General features: G+C 46.9%; 1 protein-coding gene across 2 annotated transcripts; it reads right to left on the reverse strand.

Moving 5' to 3' along the window:
• Positions 1 to 224: 224 nt before the first annotated feature.
• On the reverse strand, positions 225 to 15380 carry LOC142582502 (NFX1-type zinc finger-containing protein 1-like). Of its 2 annotated transcripts, XM_075692304.1 has the most exons (5): positions 14593 to 14678; positions 13332 to 13411; positions 9117 to 9401; positions 5534 to 5812; positions 225 to 3456 (listed from the first exon to the last, which is right to left on the reverse strand). In XM_075692304.1, exons 3-5 carry the CDS (start codon positions 9398 to 9400, stop codon positions 378 to 380), a joined length of 3642 nt encoding a protein of 1213 aa, XP_075548419.1. In that variant the 5' UTR covers position 9401; positions 13332 to 13411; positions 14593 to 14678; the 3' UTR covers positions 225 to 377. The 2 variants fall into 2 exon arrangements, with proteins under 2 accessions (XP_075548419.1, XP_075548418.1); XM_075692303.1 differs by lacking the exon at positions 13332 to 13411 and having other exon boundaries at positions 14593 to 15380.
• Between the last annotated feature and the right edge of the window lie 4936 nt (positions 15381 to 20316).

A 20316-nucleotide genomic window follows, 5' to 3' on the forward strand; every position in this document is an offset into this window, starting at 1 on the left:
ATACTGATTCCCTGTAGAAAGCATTGTTTGAAGTCAGTAACTGCCAACTTTCGGCATGGCCATCAAGCAATTTTGCATGTGCAACGCCGATTGCATTTCTCCTTGTTTTTTTTCCGTGCCTCGAACTAGCCGGAACTTTTTTCCGAGGTTGCGCTATGCGTATTCGCGACACTATGCCTAATCGACACTCTTTCTCTAATTCTTATCAACGCTACGCAATAACATGTTTCATGTTGTTTTATTTCCATGGGAAAGTACTTTTCAACTGGCCGCAGCTACAAAATGAAAACAAAACAGGAACTTTCCGAAGTGTCTGAGAAGACTATGTACACGCTCTGTATGCAAAAAGAAAGTAAAAAAAAAACATTTCTACACCGTCACATGATTCTGCAGCTCGTGCAGATTGAGGGCTCCTCTTCGAAGTAGACATCGTCGTTAAGGTGAGTGCTTTCAAGAAAGCAGTCGCGACACTTTCGTGCGCAGCGGACGCCCTTGCTGATCTTCTTTCCGCACACTTCGTTGCATTGGGAGCGCACCTCGCTCGCATTGAGCACGGCCGAGCAGGGGACTCTAACGACGTGGTCACAGGGACTCAGCGCGTTCACCATGACGTCGCACTCACTTGGACAAGGTTCTCCACACAATGCCTTGCAAGGGTGATCGCACAAGAGCAGCTTCTTGCAAGGCTTGGTGCACACGGTCTGCTGGTGGTCTTTGTCCGTAAGGTGGCATGTTTTGGGACACAGGTGACCGCAAGGCAGGAAGGCATTGCACGGTGTACTGCAGCCGCCGTCGAGCACATCAGCGAAGTCCCTTGCCTTCGACACGGCTGTGGTCTTCTCCGGGTGTAGCTGGCACTTGAGCTCGAGCGGCCCCACCAGACCTTCTGCGCAAAGGACGGGAGCAACCTGCTTCCATGTTTTGGTGTTATCCGACAAGTACGTAATGTTGCCGATGCAGTACAGTCCTATCGTAGAAGACGCGATGACGTTATAGTGGTCCCTGCAGGAGGCGTTGATGTCGTACGTCGTGTTGGGACACGCGAATGACATGAGGACAATGGTGTTCTTGCAGCCTTTAGCTTTCTCCACTGTAGTGACCGGAGGCTCTTCTTCTAGGCCACACAAGTTCGATTTGATGAGTTCAACTTGATCCGCTGTGGGCGCGTACACGGAGATTTGGCTTGGGCGGTAGCCCTGCAGGAGCAAGTACTTCGCCAACGATGCCAGAAATTCCGCTTCGAGAGCACACGCGATAATATTGTCCCTGTCGTAGCTCACGGAATGGTCAATGAAACGCAAGTTCGACGACACTCCCCGTATGTCGGAAAGTTCGGTCTTGAACTCGTACCTTTCAAGAATTTTTTTCGTCTTGAAAGCATCTAAAATTTTTACTGTGCTTGGGTTGAGTTGGTACTGCGTCAAAAGCTGACAGCAGGCGACCCCTTGTTTCACAAGACGGTCAAATAACGAGTCATGAGCTGCACCAACATCTTCCTGCACATCGAAAACGTTTTGTGTATCACTAATGAAAACAATATGGTGAGGGTTAAGTGTTATTACTGGAAACATGAAGGGCTCCGGAATTGAACGTGCTTCTAGCACAATAATAATGTGGGGCTTAATATCTCTGAGTGCCTTCCATATTTTAGGTAGCGAACAGAGAGTTACTCCTACAATCTTCGGTACGCGAAGAGTCTCGAATTGCAATTTTTCTTCCACTTCTTCCTTCAGCAAAAGTAGTGTTTTGAACCTTCCTACCAAATCGAGCCACTCACGTGATTTCCTCTCATAATAGTTGTCCCTCCAGTAACCATAGAGCCGATACCTGCTCTCCATGTCAAGCGCCCACACATCACTGACGTAACAGACTTCATCCTCAGATAGAGAACCGCGGTGGCCTGAAGAAAACCTTGCTACAACATCTTCATTGTCAGCAAGCAGCCAGTCTCTCAGCTTGTCTTCAGCCCCAGTGACCATCGTGAAAAACAAGCTCTTGTAGTGCTTGTCACTCATCACGGATTTAAGCTCGCTCTCACCTAGAAGCCTAGACGGAATACGTCTTAAATGATCTTGCTGGTTCCTAGTTCGTGACTTCAGTTGTTCAAGCTCGTCGACATGTCGTCTCAGCAAGCGCAATGGTGTCGGCTCGACTACTTCAGGGTTTGGTCCGGCAGACAGCACTTTCTTTGTCATTTGAAAAAGATCGCTGTCTCCGCTAACGACTTCAACGTCGTCCAGCACTCCTTCAAAGTGCGCCATTAGCGAGCAAATGCTTTCCTTGTCCTTCGATATTATCAGAATGGGACCTCCATGGGAGACATCGATGTTGTCTAACATTACAGATACAAGCCGCGTCGTCACGAACGTTTTGCCTGTTCCAGGCATTCCCTCTACGAGCGTGACGGCCCTCGAAACTGCCGTCTGAATGGAGTCGTATTGGTAGCGGTCAAGTTCAGTCTCTTCGCTGTTCGGCCAATCTCGGTCCTTGTGCGGGCGTATGAATACACTCTTTTGGAACAGTGCTTTCATGTCAAAAACGGTGTTGTGGTTCATGTAGCCAGTCGCAGCGGCATCGCTGCGCCTGTCAACAACGTATTTTCTGAAAGGGAGCTGCAGCTGTGTCTTCTCAAACTGTTTCATCACACCAAAAACAGAAGCATAGTCTTCATAAAACTCAGGAGACTCCGTCATGACAAAGCCTCGAGCGGAAGCCACGCCCTCAAGCCTCCTAGTATCGGGAAAGGACGCAACCATGTGTCCCCGTTCTTTGTCTTTGAAACTTCGCCAGAGTACCTTGCCGAAGAAGACTGTTTCAAAGCCATCGTTGCTTATGCAGATCATGCATCCTGGCTGCAGCTTGGACTCGCAATCTCTGCTATCTACAATGGTGAAGTTTATTTTGTTGCCGACGCCATTGAACGTGCATATGGGAGGACCAATCTTCACTTTTGTGTAAATGACAGGGTTGCGGACTTCAGCCGAGGACGGGAACGACTGCAACGTGGTCAATACTTTCTCCAAAGGAAGCAGAAAGAGCTGCTTGAGGCGGCTGTACTGGACCTTTATGTACTCAGCTGTCGTGGCTGGACGAAAAGAGTCGACTTCTACTGTTTCGCCCAGTTGCACGCTTTGAATGAAGTCCGCTGGAAGCACGGTTGTCTTCTCTCCAGCGTCTCCGTCCCCGGGAAACGAGGCGTAATGTGTCCTCCCAACGACTCGCCGGAAATCGAGCTTGTTCGCCTCGGCCAAGTGTGTGCCAACACTTTCTACCGCCTCCACAATATTCGCGTCGATAGGCTGCGTGTCCTGCAGGCTGCTGTTGACTAGGTCTAGTAAAGCAGCAGCGACGCCACAGAGGTTATTCGTTCCATCACGTGGAAGCAGTTTCACTGACTTCTCCACGACCGTCACCAGAGGTACCACGAACTGGTCCCAAAAGGCCGGAAATCTCCGTCTGTGAAGAAAAATTAAAAGAACCATTGGATATTAAAAAAAGAAAGATTGTGTGGAACTAAAGTGCGAGGAAGTAAATACGAGGGGAGATCAAAAAGTTTTGCAACTTGGCTATAACCAAATTTTTGAAAGTGATATATCCCTGCCTATAGTTTAGGTCATCTCTGCAGCCTAGCAAAGCCTGAGTATCAAACCTTCCAGTTCGTTACTTGGTCTGCATCAGTCAGTCAAACATGGCGTCCTCTCACGATTTCAAGCTCGAGTACCAGAGCGTTATCAAATTTTTGTGCAATGAAGGGAAGTTCCGCCAAGAAAATCCACAGTAGGAGAATGGCGAATGTGTATGGCAATGAACGTCCTTCATATGCTAGAGTGACTGGGTGGTTCAGTGTGTTTAAACGTGGCCGTGTGCACGTGGAAGACAACCGAAGGTCAGGGCGGCCGACCACTTCAACCGATTTGGACCATTCAGCCTCAGCAGAGAGCCTTAGCATGAATAAACACCGAATCAAGGTGTCCGAAGTTGCCGAAGAATTGAGCATTTCTTATGACAGTGTTTTTACTATCATCCACGAAGTTTGGGTATGTCGAAAGTCTTGGCATGGTGGGTGCCACGGAATTACTCAGCGCAAGACCGACACCCCCGCGTGCATTCATCAAGGGAACTTATGCGCCTCTATTCAAGCGACCCAAAAGATGTTCTCTCCCGCCTTGTGACTGGGGATGAAACGTGGCTGTATCAGTGGGACCCAGAAACAAAACAGCAGTCTATATAGTGGAGGCATTCGGGGTCCGCTCCTCCGAAAAAATTCAAGAGCCAACGCTCAGGGAGAAAAGTGATGGCGACACTTTTTGGGGTGCAAAGGGGATCCTGCTCATTGAGTATCTTGAAAACAGTAAGACAGTTACAAGCGAATCGTGGAAAAACGCCGAGGATTTGTGAGAAGAGGTGTCCTCCTCCTGCACGACAACGCCCCGGTTCACAGGTCTCGTGTTGCCCAGGCTGCCATTCGAGAGTGTGGTTTCGAACAGCTGGACCACCCACCCTAAAGTCCCGAACTGGCCCCGAGTTACTTTTATTTATTTCCGAATTTGAAGAAACACCTCAAGGGAACGAGCTTTGATGACTTGAACTCGCTTCAAACTGCCGCGGAGGAGTGGCTTTGCAACCAGGAAGATACTTTGTTTTTTGCAAGGTATCAAAAGCCTTCCAGGAAAATGAAAGAAGTGCATTAGTGTGAGGGGAAATTATGTTGAAAAATAATTTTTTTCCAAGGTCTGGCAGTTTTCCTTATGTGCGAGTTGCAAAACTTTCTGATCACCCCTCGTAGGTATACAACACGACAATTGGGCAAACCAAACGGACCATGCGCTGACGACAGCTCATTTTTTTTACTGTATGCGAAAGCCTAACTATGCAGCCTGTGAGACAAGGCATTGCCTTCCACGTGTTTGTATAACCTCCGCAAGACAAAAACATTGACTGATCTGTAATCCAACTGTCAGTGTCGGAGTTTTACTATTCCTTTAGCACACAGAATTGTGGACCCGGCTATTTGGTAAGTTCAACGCCACTAAAGAACAGCTGCAACGTTGTGACTAATGAAACGCAGTTCTGTCGCTGCATTAGAGAATAAACGTCGCAATCAAGTAAATTCAAGGAATCGTGGGTCTTGATTGATAGCGCTGAAGCAAAATACACGATAGCTTATACTTCCCTTATCAAAATAGGTTGATAGGGTCGTCCACGTGGCATTAACGCCAAGTGGACGAGTGGATCGCCCCAGTTGTCGTAGAAAGAAGCCAACAGCTTGGCAGGGGACAGTATAATATATGTATACTGAAATCAGATGTATAGAAGTTATCCGTACACACAACACGCGCACACACTCAAACACGCGCACATACGCTTGCTCCTTTGCTTCCTTAATAAGTGGTTCACACATAGGTACAGCATAAATTTTCCTTCTCAAATCTCTATATAAGATAGCGAAATTTCGAACGATTCTAATTGAATTCGACTTATTCCGAGTTCAACTGCGTAGGGAAGGTTCGAACGCGCGTTCGTTGTGAGCTACCTGCAGACAAGCTGCTGTTCGACGTTCCGCAGGAACCTGTTGTTGGCCGCCACGGTTCCCAGCAGTAGTCTCAGGTGTTCAGTCTGGCGGCACGCGCACGCCTTGGCGAGCAAAGCGAGCAGCGTGTTGAGCGCTGCGCAGTCGAGCGCGGCGTTCTCCAGCAGCGCGTCGAAGCTGACCCCCATGAGGACGAGCGTGAAGAGGGCCTCTGTGTCGGAGCAGTCGAGCAGCTGAGACAGCGCGTACGTGTCCGCGCTCCTGGAGATGTGCCTCCACGACCTGTTTCGCAATGAACAAAAATATGCGCAGATCCAACGCACATTCTGGAATGTATACGTGAAGCGAAGATTTCGTGAAGTAATTAATTAAATGCTATAAAACACTTACTTTCCTGCGAGAGATTACGTGCCTGCCCGGAAAACCAGCAAGACGCGGAAACCTAGCTCCACCAACCGACCCACGTGATCGACGTGACTGCGCATTGCACGGCTTCGGGGATCGGCCCAGTTTTCATTACGCCATCTCTGAGGTCAGCCTCGCTTACCCGTGCACGTTCTCCGGGGCTGGCCCACCTTACTCGGCAAGAAAGCCGACGACCGCGCAGACGCGCCAGACTCCGAAAAAGAAGGCACAAAATAATCGCTTTGATAAAGTAATTGCGCGCTTGAAGGGGTGTTTTTGCTGCAGTGAACATGTTCAGGTACCGTTTGTTGTTGCATTGCGTAGAGAACGGAGCCGGCTAACGGCACATCTGTAAGGTTAGCACAGCTAGGGCTACATAAACCTGAGCTCGCCAACAGCAACACGCAGCAGCAATGTCCAGCAGTGTCCAACAACGTTCAGCAATGTCCGGGACGGTTCGCCCGGGACGCTTCCTTTTGAAAGCATCATGTCTGCTGGACATGCCACATACTTTCATGGCTTCAACGTCTCCATCTAGAATAGTGCATACAAACGGCCGTTTCTTACATCAACACTTGACACGCCGCTTACGACAGGGTTTCGGATTTCGCGAACAGGTCACGTCTGCTTTTGAGACTTCCCGGCCCACTAAACATGTGACGATTGTAACTTTCTCGTGTCATTTTTTCGACACGTCTGCGCTGTTGAACTCCCTGCAGTTCCACAGCCTATAGGCGAAAGCGTCAGCATTGTCTGCGAACGAATGAAGTATAGGTTCTTTCAGCACAGACCATAGTGAAAAATGAACGAGTAGAAAGAGGGTAACACGGGAGATCCAGCAGGGCATCGGTCTTCTCATCAAAGCATTTATTTATTGCAACTAGCTTGTAGTGCTCACCCGCTAAGCTGATCTCATAAACAATTCCAGACTTTAACTGCTTTCGAAATTTACCTGCGTGTTCCTTACATAGAAAACAGCCACTATTAATTTTTCTTCGTGCCACAAGAAATCACTAAGGACATGTTTCACTTTGCCGTAGACGCTAAACATAATGCCACATCCCATGGCTCGGGCATTATGATGCCATATGTGGACTGTTGCACGGTTTTCGGTGTTGGTGTAGCGTTCTAAAATACTTATGGCGTCCTCAAGTATATTAACTATACAATAACACAAACAGGCTGAACGTGTGGTATGTCGTATTAGGCGCGCTACGTACCCTCACTGTGCCTCAGTTCAAGGTCAAGACATAGTGAGTATGAAGCACTTGACATACGTAACGCGCCGCTAGCCGCGTGGGCGCCTGCAGGACGTTCTCGTAAATTGTGCATGAAATATTGCTCGTAAGACCAAATAGTTAGGCCATTCAAGATTTAACGACGCCTTTCATATTGACCGTTGTTATTACCAGGTTGGCATTCATCGGGAAGTGAACACAAGCGAAAAATACATGCACGCGTTCGCGCGCTATTCCGCCAACCTGCGTGCTTTGCGTAGCACCAACCGCAGTGAAGAGAAACGTGAATACCTATCCTGAAATTCCAAACGTCTGGACACCATTTTTACGTTATTCGATTTATTCCCGCTTCCCACGTTAAACCACTTTCTGTCAGCACTTTGGCCGAAGACCAGAACGAAGATCCCTTGCGATACAAGAGGAGCTAGGTTTAGCACCGTAAGCTAGAACGGTCCTCCACTTAAAGATCCACCTCGACTCAAGAATGTGCATGGCAGCGCCGCGCCTCGACACAAGCGGTCACTGCGTTCCCATGAGGCACCACAGCAATTCTTGAGAGGCGTAGCGCTTTCTTCAGTTGAGTGGCGACGCTATGGTCAACTCGGCAGAGTGGAGGAAGTGCTTCGAGTCAAGAATGGTTTCACAATACGGGGGACAAACTGGTGTCGTCTACTAGAACGACTTGTCGTGCTGTCGCTCACAGATCAACAGCTGTGGTGGCTTGCACAGTCGTTAGGAGAAAAGGAAACGAAAACAGGTGTAATGAAATTAAGCGAAGGGCAGAAGAATTGAGAAAATTGCTTTTTGAGTTCATGCATGTGCGCATAAGCGCGGGATGCGTGGGGGAAGCAAAGCCAACAGTTATGACCTAAGCTGTCGAATCCGTAAATACCCATTAAAACTACCGCGTCATTTGCGCGCTCGCTTGCAGCTTGCATTGAGGAACTTTAGACGTCACCCGCAAGGTGTGCCCTCCATTCCGGCTAACTACTGGACTCAGTGTCAAAACAGAGACTGCGCATGCGTTGATATTGCACCATTACGATAGCTCGCAAAGAAAGCGCGACTTCCGTGGAGTAATCAAACAACATGTGCGTGCGTGCGTGCGTGCGTGTGCGTGTGTGTGTGTGTGTGTGTGTGTGTGTGTGTGTGTGTGTGTGTGTGTGTGCGTGTGTGTGTGTGTGTGTGCGTGTGTGTGTGTGTGTGTGTGTGTGTGTGTGTGTGTGTGTGTGTGTGTGTGTGTGTGTGTGTGTGTGTGTGTGTGTGTGTGTGTGTGTGTTGCATGCCCCTCATCTCTCACGCACTGTTTGAAAGTGCCGTCCATATAACACCTTGTTTGTGCTTAAAGGAGTACTGTATGGAGTACTGGAGCATTGCCTAAAGGAATCCTGTCTGCAAGTGGAGTACTATGTTTGAAGGAGTACTATAATTACAGTTTCGACTTTTCGCTTCCTGCGCTAAGCGAAGGTCCTGGACCTTGAAACCGCGGAAAAAAATGCTGGCGACACCGTAAGCGCCCTAACGAATGTACTTCCATAGCTTTTCTTTTACGGACAGTTTCGGGTTCCTTTTCCAGGTGGTGTATTTCTCGTCACGTCATAATACAGAACGCGGTCACGGGGGAGCAGGACATTAAGAAACCACCTAGCAAGCCGGATATTGTGTCAAAACGTCGCGACAACTTGCTACCAGTGTTACTTCCTTCTGCGCCATGCAGTGACGACGCGCACACCTCCTGGAAATTGAAACATAAGCTAGTTCGCAGTCAGCCATTGCAGGTAGGTACTCACTTAGTGTGCTTTGAGGATAGCCGTTTTCTTTTGGTTTTTGTTTTTCTAGGGTTTGGAGGTCAGCGATCTTGACTTGTCAAAAATAAATGAAGAGTAAAAAAAGTTGTGGTCAGTACTCCTTTACCGCACTACGGAATCAGTGGGGCTACTGACCTTGATTTCGTCGTTGGCGAGTGCGACGAGTCGCCATCGTTGCCCAGTGAGAAGCCTGCCCCCTTGCTGTAGGTGTGGCAGTTCCTACCCTGCCGCCCGGTGTCTCGGCAGCCGGCCTTGGCGAGCCTCAGCTGGGCCACGGATTCGTCCCTGAGGCGCGGCAGCGGGGACTCGAACGGCGCCCCGTCAAGCGTGACGTCATCGTCGTCTTCGCTCGAGCTCGAAGTTCGGGAGAAGTACTCGTCGGTACTCGCCGCGCCGCCATGCTGTTTCAACCGGTGCATGCTGCAACCATTGAAACATAGATGCGAATAATGATTGACGCCCGAATTTCCTGCTTATACAAAGGAGGACGAGACGCTCATGTATATACATTGAGTCGCAACACAATTTATTTCGCAAGCTGCCGCATTGCACACTTCTTGCGGAAGCACGCTCGAGCTTGACAGAAACAGAAATGGAGAATTTATAGAAGCGTTCCTTTACACAGTCACAAGATTCATTGTGCAGATAAAAGCTTCAGAAGTAGCCTCAGCGTCTACGTTTCCAAACTGAGGACTTCAGATAAATAAACCATAGCTACAATGAGAACTTGACAAACTGGGAGTTCCAGCATTTAGAAAAGGAAATAAAAAGTTTCGGTGATCTAGCGTACATTGGCAAAGCGTTCAATTCAACGCAATAAAGCACAATGCATTGTACCTGTGCATATAATTCGTGTCTTATAAATTATTTCAACCGTGCCAGAATCTGTAAAACCACTTTTGCGTAGCTGAGTTTCTGGCTTGTTATAATCACTAACTGAACCACAAATGCAGCAATATTCCGAGTGATCAACGTGCTTCGGTGGCAGAACGAAATTACGCATGCAGCGCATAATTATCTATGCAGATATTGTGCAACAGCTTCACCAACTGCCCTTCCGTCAATGTCGTTTTTTCAGGTCAGACAAAGATATCGCGTTCTACACAGACATGAAAGGAATTCATCCGTGGGGCGTGTCGCATCGCATTTTTGCGCCGCCCATAAAGTTGATTTATTATAATAAATTAAATAATAAATTATAAAGCATTTATTTGATTGACTTATGTATGTTTGATGGCGTCAGGTTCAAATGTGACCAGAGAGCGCCAGAATCTGAAGACATAAGTCATGTTTTCAACGAGTTGCGATAGAGCCAAGTTAAACTTCCCTCAACATTATAAACCTTAACCCTAATCTCAAAGCTTGAGCATTTTATACGTTCTGATACGTTCCCAACCATTTTAACCCTTGAATGAATAAATAATAATAACAACAATAAGAAGAAGAAGGATCCATCACTAAATAAATAAATAAATCAAATATTTATTATAGTACCTGGGAACAGCTACGGAGCCTTCGTATTGGTGCACTTAAAGAGTAGTACGCAAGACAAAATATGCAAAAAACACATAATGGGTACAAATAACAATGCGAGATGGAGAATCAAATCGGTAAACATAAAACTAGGAGGCAGGCGTAAAGGGGAGTCAATCATGCATGGGTACCTACATTTATACAAAACACAGGAAATTAACTCTGAAATATGTCAATACAGGCAAAATATTTATTACATGTTTTTTTTTCTAGTCGTGCCATATGACAGTCTTTAACGCAACAAGGCAGGGAATAAAATGTGAAGTGCTGCCTGGTATGCTTCTGCGACACGGAAAATGACACGTACTCGATTTTAAAACCTTTGGGCCATGTACAATGCCATGGACCGCCTTATAGAGTAACAAGAGGTCTGACTTGATACGTCTTCATTTTAGAGGTGTGAGTTGAGGTATACTTGATGGGGCTATGGTCGCCTCAATAGCAAAAGCGGTGCTTGAAAATTGATATCAGGTCATTGTGGACGCATTCGCTGAGGTGAGAATTGGATTTGCACGTTCCGCCCCTAACTATAGAGGCGTACTCTAGTAGTGTAAGGCACACAGTAGAATAGAACTTCGCCGCATTTCGATGGGGGCGAAATGCGAAAACACCCGTGTGCTTAGACTTAGGTGCACGTTAAAGAAACCAAGGTGATCGAAATTTCCGGAGTCCTCCACAACGGCATGCCTCATAATCAGAAAGGTTTTGGCACGTATAACCCCATAATTTTTAATACAACTTCAGAGAGGCAACAGGGGAATGGAAATCATGCGATATAAGACAATACCAAGAGCTCGAAGATCTCGTTGTTTCGCATAATTAGCGTGTGAAGAGAAGCTTAGCGTTTTGTCGAAAGACACACCAAGATCTTTCATTTCATCGACCGTGGGCAGTGTAGCATCCCGAAGGGTGTACGGAAATTGTACATGGGGTGTTTTCTGGGTGTAACTTAATACCACAGTTCTTTAAGGCATTTAATAGCTGCTTATTGTTTCTGCACCTTGCGTTCCTTAGTGAAGAAATTTCTTTTTGGAGGTCAATGCAGTCCTGAATACTGTTTACAGTTTTAAATAGCTTTACGTTGTCAGTATATAGAAGGAATGAAGAGTGTCGAATTGCTGACGAAATATCATTTATGAACGGTAAGAAGAGGGCTAAGAACAGATCCTTGAGGAACTTCGCTAGTGACCTCATAGCTAATAGAACTCTGTCTGTTAGTGCCAACGAAGCACGATCTATTGCGTAGGTAATTTCATACCAGGACAGTGATGTATGAAGGTAGGTTCATTTGCGTGAGCTTTGTAATAAGATCATTGCAAACTACATCAAACGCTTTACTTAGGCCAAAATAAAGAGCATCTAATTATCTCCTATTATGTACCAAACTGGAAGCATGGGTCATAAATGTAATCAAGTTTATTTCTGTGGAGTGCCCCGCTACAAAACCGTGTTTTCCCTCCATTAAAATGTTCTTAGCACTAACAGAAAGCAGGAAATGCAGTAAAGATTCAAACACTGCCGAACAAAAACAAAAAAAATGAGTCTGTAGAGCCAAGGTGAACCCGAAACCTAATAACCTCGAACAATTCTCAATCCAATGTCTTGAAGGAGACAACTCCCTTTGTCGAAACTTGGGGCATTTGTTCCAGGCTGGGCATTTGTTCGCTCACTGTTAGTCATTTCGTCTCTACATTCCTTGACCCCGTTTTCTTCTTCAAGAAGTTCAACAAGCAGTGATTAGGTAAAGATAGTATGCAGACGAGGGTCCCAAAGTCAACGCCCGCCCAATGGGACCCTTGGTTAAAAAAAAAAATGGTGTACAAAACGTGGGGTTAATGCAGCAAAATTTTAAAAATATATACAAAATAAGCAAATGAACGCGCAAAAAGCAATAAAGGCTTCGGTTACGCAGAGCCGATAACGTACAGTAAAAAAAAACGAAAAAAAAACAGGTACAGTCGTGCTTTGAACTGCATTTTACCACTCTTTGAAGCCACTGTTGTCTCTTATACCTTGCGTTCCTAAATAACATCGTGTGATCGTTAAGGAATGAACCGTGTCATTATCACTCGAATTGGAGCGTGCGAATAATTATTTTCGCCAACTAATCGAAAAATGCCAGATGCGGATCGAATCGAACATATCGAATAGTTTTCGTACAGTCAACAGCCATTCTTACTATCAGCATAAAATAATCTTCAGATCCTAGTGTATTCAAAACGTTATCACCGTCCTGTAATTATAATGTACGTTATGAATTGTTTATTAAAAGCACAAATAGAGCAATAAAAGCAAATGAGCAGTTTATTCGCATACTCAGGACTCAGTGGAGAGTGCGAATGATAGCGATTGAACCCGAAAAGCCTGGCTCCTCGAGTGGCGTAGCGCGCTCCACTTGCCGTGCAAGTTTTCAAAATTTGCACACCCCTACAAATGACCGATTCGTGAGAGTTATTATCCTTATGGGAAGGCTCCGGATTTTTTTTTCTTTTTTTCCAACAACGCTCGATGCACGGACGTTTTTGTATTCCACTGCCTTCTGCAAGCGGATGGAAATCGAACCCGCGACATCGTGTACACAAGCAGAATGCCCTTCGCCAATGAGCCACTGTGTCTGGTTGCGTCATTATCGATTCCGGCTCCTATATATGCAGTTCGAACTGGCAGAGGCCTCATTTCCGCGGCTCCACTTTTTTTTTAACAGCCACGCGCAACATCTCATTCTGTCTCCTTTAATTGACATGTAACAGATCTAATATGAACGGCAGTCGGCCGCGTGCACTGTGAGTACGACATCGAACATAACGAAATGCTTACCCGCTTAGCAGGAAATGGAGGTTGCAACACCATAAGTCGAGTCAATTTTGGACGGATATTATTGATTGAGAGATGAAAAGCTGCAAGAAAGAAAACCAACCTTAGTCTTCATCTTCTTCGCCAAATAAGTTAACAGTGTTGGTGTCCGAGACAAGTACTACTTCTGCCGCCGCTAAATTCAGCGGTAGTGCGTTGACAAGACATTTGTAAAACAGCTCAAAAACAGAAGTTCGAAATGAAAGTGAAGTCGAAAAAGAAAAGCAAATAAATTACGAACGCATGCGTAAGATCTTGCTCATTTTTAGGTATTCTTCTTCTTTTTCTTTTGTACGGTATCAGCCAGTCGGCCCATCACCATCTCTAAGATTACCGCGTCGTTTGAACAAGCTCACCAAGAGTGCATTGCTATTGGCAAAGCTTAAATTCGCGGATACGGTGAGCATAGCAAACGAAGCTATAACGTGGCGATGTTTCCCCCATTGACAACGAAATTAGTCTAGACAAAATGAATATTTTTTGCCAAGGCACTTGCGATAATGTGCTGCAAGCCTAACTGGCTTGACGTAACACTATTTTCCCGCGCAGTTACTGGACAGCCGAGATCAGACGAGACAGAGCACTCTGTCTTGTCTTGTCGATGTGGTTGACCCGTTTTTGTGCAGGAAGATATCACTAAGCCATGACCGTGCCATTAAGCTGCAGCTTTGTTCCGCTGCAATCCTGAACACACTCAGAACGACTGAAAGTTTAGCAAAAAGGGAACAACGGCGTCAGAGTTGTTCTGTTTCTATACTTGCGTCTGTGTTCGAATGTCTGCCTTTAAGTAGCTGAGCACACTGTTTGCTTACGTTTAACAACACAAAGCTGTGCTGGGACATATAAGAAACGCCACTAAAAAGGACAGTGCTTAACTTTGGTCACGCGGAAATTTTTGCCACGCACATAAATTTAAGTGCACTGGCCAGTGTTTCCCAACGTAAATCTAACGTTAGTCCTGTTTTTGACAGAGTGTCGCGCGTAGCGAAGTGGAAGTTGCAGGCGGCCTAGACTTGCAATTTGCTTTGTACAATGTGGCCGCAGAATAGCCTCAACAAACAGTGTGAACAGACTAGTATCAGAAGAGAGCACACGCACTGTGCAGCATAAGACAAGAATTTCCTGCATGTAAGCACCCTAAAGTGAGGGAACGGCATCGTGCACGTAGTCATGCCTACGCAGCAATCGAAACGGTGGACTCAATTTCCGAAGCATTTGACCTCACCTCGTACCACGACCGTGTCCACGCCGTGTCTTGAGCAGCGAAGTATGCGTCGCTCTGTGGACGATGAACACGTACATACGTCAGGCCACCGATCCGTCGAGCTTCCTTTGTATCCGGTTGCGGACGTCGCCGATCCAAGTGCGCGTCCGGACAAGGCCGGACTATGGAACGCTTTGATTGTGACACCCGAGAACATTCGCTGCACATTTCCGCTGCGATACATCCACAAGAAGGCCCGCTGGCATATTTTCACGTATATGGAGGTCTATATGGAGTATATAAGAACGTCAAACACTTGCCTTTGCTTCGTGTTATCGACAAATTCGACTTCGCCCTGCCATCTGCTAGCCGCCTGGTTAGCTCAGATGGTAGAGCGGCTGCCCCGGAAAGGCGGTGGTCCCGGGTTCGAGTCCCGGACCAGGACGAATTTTTCTTCAACTCTGAGGCTTTTCTTTCGAGGAACCCGTTTGGGTTTCCTTTGTAGCAATTGCTACGAAAGGGTGAATGTCTGATTTTTCCTTTATTCTCCACGTATAATACAACCATATGATGCGAGGTTTAGTTCTTTCAGTCTGAGTTGATTCTAATCTCTGATATTTAGTCTTATCGTAGTTATGTTGAAGGTTTATGTGGTGTTCGTCTGCATTTTTAAAGTAACTGCTGGCTTAAAGATAGCAAGTACAGCCTACGAACGGGCATTGTTGCCTTCATAAATCAGCCATTTTACCCCAAGCATTAAAAGCAATGCTTCCAATGTTACACCTGCGGAGGACCAATGAGGCTCTACCAACCACACACCAAAAAGCGTTATCTAGGGACATAAAGCAGAATGTCCTGAATCGCCAAGATATTACTTTACTATATAATGTCCCTATGTCCGTGTACATCGCTGCTTACGGCCACTTGAATTTCAAATTACGAGAACTATCCCGAAAGTATGATAAGATTTTTCATCATTGTTTTCAATTTGTTAGTTTTAAGGCGCAGCTCTTAGGCGCCTGTTTCTGGCGGCGAGTGTCGGCGTCGTCCCTCGGCGTAACCGAACGAACGAGCACAGCGAAAGATGCAAGCGAACGCGGAGCGCAGCGGGGCGGATGAAAGAGGCGAGGATGAAAGCGGAGAGGCGGGCGCAGCGGAACCGTGAGGCGGAAAGCGGAAGAGGGTATGGCGAAAGCGGTAGAAGAAAAGCGTAGTTCGATGACGATGACTACGAGATGGCGCCAGAGTAGGGCGCGCTGTCTGGGAGGTCTGTCGGCGGCGGCTGCTGTGAATCGCGCCCACGTGTCACCCGCGCGCTGGCTCTCGTATCTCCAGATTACCACGGCAGTCGCGCCGCTCCATTTGCAATGTGCCGCAGGAGGCAGATTGTCCGCGCCAGCCAATATACCGCGAAACGAAAACACGTATAGCGTATAAATTCACGTATACACGTGAAACACGTACACGTATAAATTATCCCTGCGCTCAAATTTCGCATTAGGGAGAATCATTATTACTGTCACAAATATACAGTCGCAATAACAAAAGTAATTGTGCAGAACTTTGTTCTTACTCAGCTGACACTAGAGCGAATCACCTATGGTGTAGTAGCATTGCTTAGACTACACGTGATCATTCACATCTTCTCAGTTATGAACCAGGATTTCCTGTGAGAAAGATAGAACGGCGTGACTGCCGAGGTATTTGCCATGGTCAAAGTATATTTAGAGATAGCGTGGTAATCAGACGTGATTGCGACACGAATTCTATACTAGCTGCCTGCACACTGGGTTTAGCTATCTGCGCGCTATCATTTTATATATGGTGTAAAAAAACATAGTAGAAAGCTTCGGCTCGGGTCTAAAAATAAGAACACCGAGAAAAGCACATACATACAAAAAAGGGACACAGACGCGCGCAAAGCGAACACTGACTATTAACTGGACAAATGCTCAAAAAATGCGGGGAAGTACAAAAATCACAAGTAGCAGATGTTTTTTTTTTCTTTTATTGCTGCTTCAGTCGATTGCCAAGGCTGCGTGTGTAGGTGAGGTCCCATCTTAGTTTATTTGTTTTTTTATCGTTTCGATCGTTTCGCTGTTGTTTATCTTACGACGAATTCCGTACATATACTTGTTCATTCACCTATTCGAGTATGCGTGAAATGCAGAAATTATCCCATAAAGTCCGACCACTGCGCCAATGTCACTGGACGTACCTGCGGAAAAAAAAAAAGACCTATTTTAGCGCCCGAAGACTCCAATACTTCAATTTAGGTGGTCGAATATGTCGCAGTTCTCCAGACAGCACCTGATAAACAAAAGTCTCACACTATAGCGTCAGGCATCTCGCCACGCGCGTCGGACACAATACACGTGCTCCACACGAGCTGAACCGCAGCGTGCCGTAGGCGGTGTCGGTAGAGAAACGCAAGTCTTAGAAACTTAGAGGAATGTGTAGAAATGCACGGGAAGACGGCGCAATGAAACCACGTGTACGGCCTTGATTATGCTACTCCCATTAGAGCGTCATTTAACCGTCACAATAATCGCCGTCATCCTTGCCGCCACTTCCTTGCTCCGACGCTGTGTGTCGGGTACTCAGCTGATGACTGACACGCAATATGTGCGTACCCACAGCATTCCTCCAGGAAAGCTAACAGCCATTAACCTACGGCGAGAGTTTCCTCCAAGCAGCTGATGCCCTTTTCATAACAGGGTGCCTGGCCGGACATCGCTTGCAGCCGTTTTACCGATGAGTGTCCGGCGATGGGGTTAGAACCCAGCGCTTCCTGCAGCCGATCGCAATGCACACTGTCAAGGAAGAGGGAAACGCTCAAACGAAGTACTGAGGATTGTATTGTGAGATAAAGTTGTAATGCTAAATTATGTAACGTTTTGCAAGAGGGACGGGCTTCTCGGGCAGTATATATATGGAGAACTAGCTGTGACAGAACTTTTACAGCGAACAAATTTTATTTAATTACATTTAATCTTGTATTGCAGTGGTGTTTTGCGAATATAGGCAGAACCAAATTCCCGTGACCGATGTAACAAGTACTTGTCGCCGAAGTGTAATTTATAACTGTACTATTGCCCGCTCAGAAGCATCATGAGGAGCAGCTTGCAGAGCTAATGTGTGCTTCCTTGGTCGTTCTTGCGCAGCTTAAAACTCAATTCGCTTGCGATATTTGGCATCCTTCATGAAATATTTCAAGGCTTGAATAACAACTTGTAACCGTGAGTGGCGGTGCGTTTGTTTGCGTTGGTTTAATGCAACAAATTTGAATCCAGGTGGTTCTGGAGCGGGAAAATTTCTTACTAACTAATATATATATATATATATATATATATATATATATATATATATATATATATATATATATATATATATATATATATATATATATATATATATATATAGGAGATAATGACTGCACGTGCATCCATTTATGACTCCCCGTCACAGTCAACAAGCACTGCACTTGGGAGGTCGTATACCGCCTTGAACATCGACAAAAGGGCGACAAAAGAGTTGAATGCCTTCTCATGCTGGCTGTCTTCTTAGCCACTATAGCATGAGGTCTACGTGCGGGTACTGTATAGACATTACGCAGTGTTTCCTGAGTCACGAAAGGATCTGAAAGGAAAAGAAACGATATAATGGGGTATTACACCCTGCAGTCGTTCCTTGGGGGTTCGCATTGTTCTGGCCCGCGTCTTCTTTATGCTTCGCAGTGTGGTGTTTACTCTATTTAATCATGCAAGGAAAGACACTCTAGAGTGGGGCCAGTGTCCGAGCAAAGGTCACGTCTCTTGCAATCGCTGTGAAAATATGCAGCTGCTTTCCTCTAGAAACGACCACTCTGCCGAAAGGGACTCGCTGTCGTTCTTTTTCTTTTCTCTTGGGCCGCCCCTGCAAAACGCCGGCTCAAGCTTGGCCACGTGCCCCAAGTACTCTCACGCCGTCGTGCTGTTACTGGACTCCACACCGTTTTAAATTTGAATACGTTAAAATGTGTAAGCCATGCGGGGGCGTTTTGCTACCGTGAGCGATTCATCCTGTTGTGTGCAAACCGTTGCGGCCCCGAAGGGACAGAAAGGTACCAAGATTAACCCTTAAACACTTGCGATAGGGAATGACAGCGTATGAGCTCTACGATCCTAATACTCTACAAATCTCTACAAATCCTAATACGGTCTCGACACACTGTGAGATGTCATAGACGCGCTACGAAATGGTGGCGTAAATTAATTTATCAGAAAAACATGTGCCTTCCCCTCAGCTAGCGCCATTACACCTCATTCGTTCTCAGAATGGACTCCCGTAGCCTTTTTTCATGCGAAGCATCCTTCTTAGTGTTTGGGATCCGTAGGCGATCTCACCGCTGCCAACCAGATGTTTGGGATCCGACCGCTGGTACGATCTGTTGGGAACTCGGCGCTGACGCCCGTGGTTGTACCTGGGTCGCAAGCCCCAAGGGTAGCGTTGGCCTGGCGGCCTGGTGTACAACTGGAAGCATCCGAAGGTCCCGGCAAAGCAAGAGTCGACTGGTAACAACAAAACAACTTGTTTATTTTAACATCGCAAAGAGTTGGCGGTCAGGTTTGACCGAAGTAGAGAGACGGGAGAGCACTTCACTCAACAGAAGAAATCGGAGCCCTCCCTTTTGGCGTCCGGGGGCAGCTGTTTTTATACTCTCGCAGTTGAGGGCAAGAAGGAACCCCTCAAAAGACGAGCACGTGAATGTACAATGGGCTAATGGTGACGCACACTGTCGTAGCGATGCCGTAGCACCATGCCGAGCACGATCTCGTAGCACCCTGTCGTGGCGCTGCCGGTCGGACACAATGACTGTAATGAGAGGATGGTCCCTGCTTTGGCATCGCCTGTTTCGGGCATAATGACTGGAACGAGATCCCTGCTTTGGCATCGCCTGTTTCGGGCACAATGACTGGAATGAGATCCCTGCTTTGGCATCGCCTGTTTCGGGCACAATGACTGGAATGCGAGGATGATCCCTAGGCGGTCGCATCGCCGCAGTCGCGCCTGGAAACACCTGGCGATGAGTGTTGTGGCGACGACGATCGGGCCAAAATGTCTGCCGCCCCGCCGCAGTCGCGCCGGCAAAACCACGTGTCGCAGGCGAAACGCAACAGACCGCCCCGCCGGGGGAAGGAGATCCCGATGGACAGGGGACTGCATCCGCTGTCCGGAGGGATGTCGCTCGATGATGCTCATAACCGAAGTCGGGCGTCCCTCGACGTTTCTTGAGCGCAGCGCACAGAGAAGGCCTCGTTCTCTTGTTCAGGTTCGCACGGGACACTGCAAAGTGACTTCGGGAGAGTTCACATTTTTGTTCTCGTTCCCGGCAAGCGTTAGAACTACGCTGAAACTCAACCGCTCAGTCAGCAAGCACGGCACAACCCTCACTAAGCCCTGCCAGGCTCTTTCCCCTTTTTATACCACTGCCTAGTTCCTTACAGTAGTCTAGCATCACTCAGAACGCGTCCACAAATTGAAAAATTGCACTAGAAAGCATATCATCACTTTGAAACACTAAACAAAAGCAATATGTTAAAAAAAAATCCTGCCTCAGGAAGAAAACATCAGTAACAAACAATTTTGAGGCTGATTCCTACGTTAGGGGCTTCGACTTAAGCCATCGGCGTTACCGTTGAGACTCCCCTTTTTGTAACGCACCTCAAAGGAATATTGTTGTAAAGCGAGGCTCCAGCGCAGGAG

The sequence above is a fragment of the Dermacentor variabilis genome, chromosome 5, assembly GCF_050947875.1.
Source record: "Dermacentor variabilis isolate Ectoservices chromosome 5, ASM5094787v1, whole genome shotgun sequence".
Classification (NCBI taxonomy): Eukaryota; Metazoa; Arthropoda; class Arachnida; order Ixodida; family Ixodidae; genus Dermacentor; species Dermacentor variabilis.

Bases quoted from the DNA above. Each gene is read 5' to 3' on its own strand.
- LOC142582502 (XM_075692303.1), bottom strand. From the start codon at position 14,669: ATGTACGTGTTCATCGTCCACAGAGCGACGCATACTTCGCTGCTCAAG. The intron at 9,402-14,592 runs GTGAGGTCAAAT...CAATGGTTGCAG, and splicing joins GGACACGGTCGTGGTACGAG to CATGCACCGGTTGAAACAGC. The intron at 3,457-5,533 runs GTAGCTCACAAC...TTTTCTTCACAG, and splicing joins GAACAGCAGCTTGTCTGCAG to ACGGAGATTTCCGGCCTTTT.